Consider the following 7,896-nt stretch of genomic DNA (forward strand, 5'->3'; position numbering starts at 1 on the left):
TATTAGTAAAATAAGCTAATGAGCATTTTTTATTCATCGTTCATCGATGGTACAAGAATAGATAATACGTTTCCTACGAGATGTAGGGATCCAGTCACTAGTACCTCCACAGTTTCGGATACGTTCTGTTTATTACTAGTGAAAAGTTCCAAGTGGTGAGCCTTCGTGGTTTGGTTGGACAGGCCGTTTACAAAGTCGATTGCTGCATCGGTGCTGTCCAAAATTAAGGACGCACATGAATTGACCGAGTTCCATTCTTCGGCATGTTTCTTGCATACACTGATGAGATCTGTCTCACGAGATACATTCAACACATTCCAGTTATCTGTTAGAAACAATGCATATACGACTAGGTTATAAAACAGCATGCAGCAAGCATTTGGTATCCTAAGTTGATGATAAATGATTAATAATTAATTACCACGATCCGGAGTTGTTCCGCGACGGACAACTGGACAAAAAATGGCCAATTGGAATATATTGGATTGAGCGAAGGGAATGACAAGATCCGAGGCACGCTCGCCAGTTACATTAAATATCAAAACATGGCAAGAACTTTTGCTAGACACATTCGTGAACCATTCCAATGCGATGCATAAACTTGCTGGCGTATGTGCACCATCCAGATAGTACTGGAGAAAATTGGATTTCGGAATCCTCTACAAGTTTATCAAAATATATTGAACGCAAATAAATAAACACTAATAGCATTTTTAGTAGCATTTAAGATAGATAAATGTTACTAAAAAACGGAATTCCAACCTGAAATCTTCCCAGCCACCGAGTGGATTCTAAACCTGAAATGTGAGCAGGAGAGAGTAATTTGGAACATTGGAAGAAAGGTATTTCTTTTTCTGATTCACAAAGATGTAGTTTTTCGGGAAACTTTTGCTTAAGAAATGAGGTTGTTAGCTGAACTGCCAAGGCAGAGTTCAATTCAGACACATTTCCGTCATCTACACCTAGCTGAACTTTCTTTGACAATTCGCACATTTTCGGAACCACAGCAAAGGGACACTAAGAACCAAGATGAAAATTTACCAGTAACATTACAAAATTTAAAATATCATGCTTCTAATCCTCAGTGAAATTAATGGTAAATACATTAACTTGTATAGCGTACACGTACATTAACTTGTATAGCGTAATCTTGCATCAATTTCAAAATATCACTAGGATGGTTGTCTACGGTGAAAGCAGGGCCTAAAAACAATGTCTCATGTCATGTCATTGTCAATTACAAATATATAATAATAACATCTAATGTAAGTGAATACCTACAATTTGCTTTCATGATCCCCACTTTGTTCCAGGCAATCTCTTCCAACGTGTTACCAAGCATGGACTGATGTTCCAGTCCAAGTGAAGTAATTCCCACCACAGTGGGATTTCTGAGCATTCCACAAATATACAATATGCATATAAAAACAAAATAAAAGAGGAAAATTGCAATGCAGGAGGTTTGCTTTGCACTCACGGAATAACATTTGTACAATCATATCGCCCTCCAATGCCCACTTCAAATATTGCAACATCAACTTTCTCCTTCAGGAATGCGTAAAATGCCATACAAGTGATAAAGCGAAAGTAGGGTGGCATCTGAAACTCTGGGTACTATACATTAATCAAGTTTTCAGTTTGAGTATAACACAAATCTAAATACATGTACGGACATGTTTGAATGTAAATAAGTATATAGATACAATTTCTGATTCATACTTTCATCTGCCAAGCGTGGAGGCTGTTGTACACTGGGAAAAAGTACTTTGCAAATTTCTCTGGAGAAATCGGAGTCCCGTTGATTCGAATTCTTTCTCGGACGACAACCAAATGGGGAGAAGAGTAAAATCCTGTACGAAGTCCAGCCTTTCGAAGCATGGACTCGGTGAAAGCGCACGTCATTCTACGCACGTTTTTTTACGTTACACAACTAAGTAACTTAATACAATGCGATGGAGTAAGAGTAATTAGAATGTCGTAATGCCTCCCTCACCCCTTGCCCTTGGTCCCTGTCACGTGAATCGTGTTTAAGGATTCCAGGTCAGTCTTGGAAATACCGATCGTCTCCAAAAACATGGTCATTTCTGGGAGGCTCTTCAACTTTCTCGAATCCCTTTCACACGCAAGTTTAGCCCTAATTTGGGCATTTGATTGCAAGGAATTGAGTTTGATGATGGCATCCTGGAGTACCAATAATTGTTACTGAGGTTCTATGAAAATTGTCCACATATACAGAGGCAGATACATATCTCCGTAGAGAAATAATGAGTGGGCCAAATTTCTACACTTACAGAATATGATAACCCAACATCTTCAGCTTGAAGATTTTGTGTAGCTTCAGACGTTGACATCCTTCTGCACACCTGCTTTTTGGGGATGAGACTACCAACACTTGAAAATACTTTTCTCCAAACTCTATCCATGCAGCTATCATGAATTTTCTCTAAGAAAGAGCACAGTAGGCAACACTTCTTCGTTATGATTGCATGGAATCTTTCTGTGCATAACAAAAAATGGCGATATTTATTAGCAATCAACTAGAATGGTTAGTGGAACGCAGTAAACTAAGCTGTGAGTACGAAATAAATAACACTATTGCTATATTTACACATATAATACGTATGGATGGAGCTGATGAAATGAGTTAAAAATCATATACGGAGGCTCCGCCACTAACACGTGAACGTTTTTGACCTTCAATTACTGGTTGAACGGCTTGGAGTTTAGGTCCCGAACATTTTTTATGTGAAAGCCCTTTTCTCGAGCTACAAATCGGCATCGGCGATTTCAACTTCTGTACACTGATTTGACCATGGCGAAGTCAACTTTAGACCACTCGTCTCCCATAACTTTCCAAACTCCGTCAAATGTTTTTGGGTGGCGGAGAAAAGATTTTGTTTCAGATATCCAAAGCCGAATAAATCCATAGGACTTACATAGAGTGACTTAACAGGCATTTCACTATTTTGGATGATTGTTATCCCGAGTCTAGCTTTCAGGTCCTTGGCGTAATCCTGGGTCAAAAGGGCGGTGTGTGATGACGCTGCGTCGTGATGAACTATCACTTTTTTTGTGTCCTTGCCATATGGTTTTGGGACATGAATCTCCAAAAGCGGTTTTAAAACAAAGTCAATGAAGTACTTCGTAGTTACCTTCACTTTTTGTGGAATTTTGATAAGTGGGAGGACACCACGACCAGATAATGCACCAACCACCATGAACTTGTTGCAAAAGTTTTCCGTGTGCGGGATGGTCAATCTTCTGGAATTATTTTCTTCTTTGGTTGTATAGTAAATTTTTCTATGACCGTTGGTATCTTTAAAGAAAATAATTCTTCATCCAACGACACTAAAAAGTCACTTTTATCTTTTGTTAGGTAATTTATATAAAACTTTTTGCAGGTCAGACGACGATTTTGTTTATGCTTCTCAGTCAGCTGATGGATTCGGATTTTTCTTCTTTTTTGCTTCTGCAAAATTTTAATTGCTCGTCGCACCCTAATCTATGACACTTTGGTTAGACGTGCCACTGCTCTCTGGGGTGGTGAGTTGCCCTTAGAGGTCAATAGGTCAATTTTCTTAAGCACGGGCCGAATTAGCACTTTTCGGACTCGGGTTTGAGGCATGATGGTTGTCCTTTGGTACGAGCTTGTCGTTGTTGACCTTCATTTATCAGTACCTTATGTATCCCTGTTTTCGAAACTTGTTGTCCTTGAATTTTGAAGTGGTTAATTATGTCTGTGTACGAAAAATTAAGTTTGGAAAGTGTTTTTATGGTACCCTCTTACTCTAAGGTCAATGGTAGGGTCATTTTTGAATCTAGAGAGCTAATTTTTTGCTCAGCCCTTATCAACAATCACATGTCGTTATGCTCAAAATTTGGAACCGAAACTCAAACCCGTTTCGGAGCAATTCAAGAGTGAACACGTTCACGTGTTAGTAGCGGATCCTGTACTCTTTTATGATACGTATAACACAACTTGACCGGCCATCATCATCGCTATCATTAATAGCAAAATGATGCAGTGAAAAAATGATAAGAAGTTGTGCGTACAAACTGATATGGATTTGTGTAGAATCTAAATAGGTTAAGTATTAAGTACTAATTTTTTTGTGACTGTGTTCATAAGTTCATATTACAAATGACTCATATTGGTAGCTTTGCATAGCCGGTAATACGTAGTCCTATACATAGTCGTAATATGATTCACTATAGTTGTGGCATGGTTGTGATTGATTTATGATGTTAAATTGAATTAAGGGTGCGGAGCATAAAAAACATTCGTATTTTAGAAGCAACTTTAGGGATAATCCATAATTTGTTTTAGGAACCCGTGAGACTCTTCTTCTTCGTAGTCTAGCTCATGAGTAAAAAATGTGCATGTGCATATTTTCATCTAATCTGATAAAAATTGAAAGGCTTATCGTCTGACGGAAGCAATTCTTCCTCCGGGTTAAAAATCATGTCTCATTCTAAGCATCTCACAATAATAAGTATGCTTGATTTTTCCATTGGATTCTCAATTTCTCAGTATGTAGATTTAAAGTCATAAAATATTCATGCATGAAAATTTAAATGTGAGAAGTTTATGAGCCCAAGTTTTTCAATCCAATTTTATACAATTGTATTATGTCAGAAAACATACTTACATGTATTTTTTGTTGCTCCATCCATAGAATGCAACTTAAAATCCTATCGTACGGTACACTTCAAGTCTCTCCATGCCTAAACGAGTTCAGCTGAATTACACACAGGTTGGAAATTCCAACTTAGAATGTATAGCAATACAAAACAAAGAGAATTATTGCTCAAGTATAACTACAAATCTCGACAAGTTGACACAAGACTGCGACTCAGTTTTATGGCGTGTTTGGTGACATCTCATATTATTATTCCGCTGCCAATTTCCTGTAACTGTTGAATTTATAATTATAATAAATTTTGCCCAGTCGTCAGTTGGAGGATGGGATTGTGAATGTGTGACGACGAAAAAATCATCACCAACCAAACTAAATCCAGCAGAGACAAATAGACATCCAATCTCTCTGAGCATTACTCACATCACATTTTACTTGCACTCTGTGTAGTGTGTACTCTAACATTCAGGATTCAGGTTTCGTTAAAATTATTATTATCTTCAATCAAAATATCACGTTTTAAAAATAGTAAAATGGTAACAACAATAACGATTTTAGGCTAAGCGGCGGATAGAACGTAGAAGACACAAATTCAAAATTATTTGTTTGTATCAAATCAACTCAACTGTCGTAGAAGATTACACTAAAACGTCACAATATTGTAAAGTTTCTGCAATTTGCAAATTTTCTACTTTCTACAAAGGGGTTTATTAATAACGTGTGAAACTAAAGTATCCTGAACAATTGAGGATTAAGACTGAGGATTTCGCTCATTTTAATAACAACAAAAATGTTTCAAATGCACACTGAGCTAAGGTCCCTCACGGCCCTTTGCGTGGTAATTAATGGTTAATTAATATAAGTAATTGGTAATTCGAATTTTTATATAATTATAATTATAGGTAGAAGACGTTTCAAAGTGCCCGTTAGGCTATACTCCTGTGAGTAACCAACTTTAATAATTTAAATGTTCGTTTTTCACCTATACAATTTAATAATGGAATTATCAATTATGTAATGTGTAGATTGTTCGCACTTATGATAGTGAGTTGGATGCAGACCTTTGGAAGGATGGGTAAGTTTGCAAAATTCTATTAAACTGGTTTTTAAATAAATGATGTTTAATTCAATCGTAGATTTTTTGGCCGGCGAGTGACTCGATACGTTTGTAAGTGGTTCATTTAATTTGTTTGCGTTTATAATAATTGATATCTGTAGATATTGATATCTTGCGTTTATAATCCTTTCGTTGGGACAGCTTATAAAATCGATACATTTGTAAAGCTTTCGATATTTCTAAAAACTTGATACACTTGTTCAGAAGCATGATATAATCACATTTCAATGCTCACAGGCATTTCAAAAAGCCAAGGTAGACCGGAGCATGTTATCCAAGATGTTCAGATTTTGCAAGAAAAGGAGCTTCCCCCTGAAGGATTTTCTCTGGTTCAACAAACTACAGGTACCTTTGTTATTCTTTGTTCGGAAGTCAAGATTGCAACTAAATAATTACTCCTAATTGCTCTTGACAGATTCTAATCAGAAAGCGTTCAAAAAGAAACAGTTATGCTATAAACACTCACATTTTAAACAAAATGTGGAATCCATTGTGGATGTTGTAATTGTGAGCAAATTGAAGAATCCACCCGACGGCTACGACCACATTGGAGATATTAGTGGAATGCACTTTTTAATCAAAAAAGTGTCCGCATTGACAAGATTGTCAAACTCTGGCCCACCCCATTTGTCCCACAAGTATGTTTTTGATTTAAACTTGAACTCATAAGACCTGCGTGTAGAGTGTTTATTCGGGACTTTTATGTTTTCCTCAGCTTACCAGGTGGAACGGTATACCCTACGCTTCACGATTCTATGAATAACCTTAGCATGAGTAAGTCGGCAAAAACTATTTTGAAATTTAAAATACTAACAGCAGTTTAAATGCATGATCTACTCTTTTTAACGATGAATTAGCAACGAATGGAAATGGCGTTCACAGAAACTCGTTGCCTTGTTCAGAAAATTTTCCATACTCCATGCCGAATTCACCTGCTCACATGATGATACCGGGTATGATGGGTCAAGGACAACAACAATCCTACCAGAATAACACAGGGACCTATAGCTCACAAACTATAGCCCATTTGACTGGTTTAGAAGGTGTGCCATTTGTTCTACGTGATGATCTTCGGCCAGCAACAGGGCTAGGAAGCGTGGTGGTATAGAAATAAACATACTGCAAATAAATATAACATGAATGATTATGCAGTCACGATAAAATCATACTCATGATTTATTGAATTCTTCAGAGTCCACGCCCGCTGAATAAATGTAGCATTGAAATTAAATCACATGTGGACGTCGACCGTGAAGTAAGCTAAATAGTAAATAGTATATTTCTTTCAGTTTGAAGCCTGGGCTTAGTTAACAATGTGCGATTTATGTGTCTACTTTAGTACAAGTATGATTTTGACGTTGAACGGGAAACATTATTATGGCAAACGTGAGAAAATAATTGTCAGCATCATCGGCAACGACTGGAAAATTAAGAGAAATATTTTCTACCTATGTACTACAAACCAACTACCGCAATGTATGATTGGACCTCTAAATTATAGCTTACCTTCCGCGTAATAGAGGATTAAGCTTTTTATTCTCATTGATATTTGCAAGTAACATAAAAACCAGAATATTATGACAATTATCAAATTATTATCCATATTATGCCAGTACTATACAAGCTGTTATTGTTGTTATACTACGACTACTGCGAGAATCGATAAATTGCTCTATGCAGAAAAATAAATATAAGTTGTGTCGAAGTATTTTGGTTAAACCGCACCCTGTAATTTCTTTGCGAGCATTTGTTTAAACGTGTACGAGATTATAAGATTTGCGACCCCCTGCACAAAACAATGATGACAATGGTATGCACCAACATAAGAATTTCATCATCACTTGCATGATGATGATGAGAATGCACATGTTGCTTTCCCTACCAGAAAACCCGAACCTATTTTCGGATGCATTTTTTGTTGTGGGTTTAACGATCTTCGTACTAGCATGGTTGCATCTTTTTTCACACGTATACATGTAGCTTATAAAAGCTTATAGCCATACAGAATATTGAAGAATTCGAAATATACATGAGAAAACATGGGAGCAACTATTCATAGATATGCTTGAAAATCTCAACTTCGCAAGCACTGCAGTGCACTATATATTACTTGCTTACACCGACAAACAGACCAAAATGTTT

General features: G+C 36.8%; 2 protein-coding genes across 4 annotated transcripts; one reads left to right on the forward strand and one right to left on the reverse strand.

Annotated features, from left to right (window-relative positions):
* LOC110845383 (folylpolyglutamate synthase, mitochondrial) lies at nt 1-4,788 on the reverse strand. Of its 3 annotated transcripts, none has more exons than XM_035850135.1 (10): nt 4,650-4,788; nt 2,292-2,497; nt 1,994-2,181; nt 1,720-1,903; nt 1,478-1,614; nt 1,282-1,391; nt 1,130-1,203; nt 763-1,017; nt 422-659; nt 1-325 (listed from the first exon to the last, which is right to left on the reverse strand). In XM_035850135.1, exons 2-10 carry the CDS (start codon nt 2,421-2,423, stop codon nt 30-32), a joined length of 1,614 nt encoding a protein of 537 aa, XP_035706028.1. In that variant the 5' UTR covers nt 2,424-2,497; nt 4,650-4,788; the 3' UTR covers nt 1-29. The 3 variants fall into 3 exon arrangements, with proteins under 3 accessions (XP_035706028.1, XP_035706029.1, XP_021947464.1); XM_035850136.1 differs by having other exon boundaries at nt 1,994-2,210; XM_022091772.2 differs by lacking the exon at nt 4,650-4,788 and having other exon boundaries at nt 2,292-4,516.
* Nucleotides 4,789-4,971: 183 nt separating this feature from the next.
* Nucleotides 4,972-7,462, forward strand: LOC110846074 (multivesicular body subunit 12B). Its single transcript, XM_022092695.2, has 11 exons — nt 4,972-5,113; nt 5,196-5,475; nt 5,540-5,578; nt 5,663-5,712; nt 5,774-5,805; nt 5,992-6,099; nt 6,170-6,392; nt 6,470-6,528; nt 6,612-6,856; nt 6,947-7,009; nt 7,094-7,462. Exons 2-11 carry the CDS (start codon nt 5,428-5,430, stop codon nt 7,142-7,144), a joined length of 918 nt encoding a protein of 305 aa, XP_021948387.1. The 5' UTR covers nt 4,972-5,113; nt 5,196-5,427; the 3' UTR covers nt 7,145-7,462.
* Nucleotides 7,463-7,896: the final 434 nt, after the last annotated feature.

Source organism: Folsomia candida, unplaced genomic scaffold, assembly GCF_002217175.1.
Source record: "Folsomia candida strain VU population unplaced genomic scaffold, ASM221717v1 Fcan01_Sc003, whole genome shotgun sequence".
Classification (NCBI taxonomy): domain Eukaryota; kingdom Metazoa; phylum Arthropoda; class Collembola; order Entomobryomorpha; family Isotomidae; genus Folsomia; species Folsomia candida.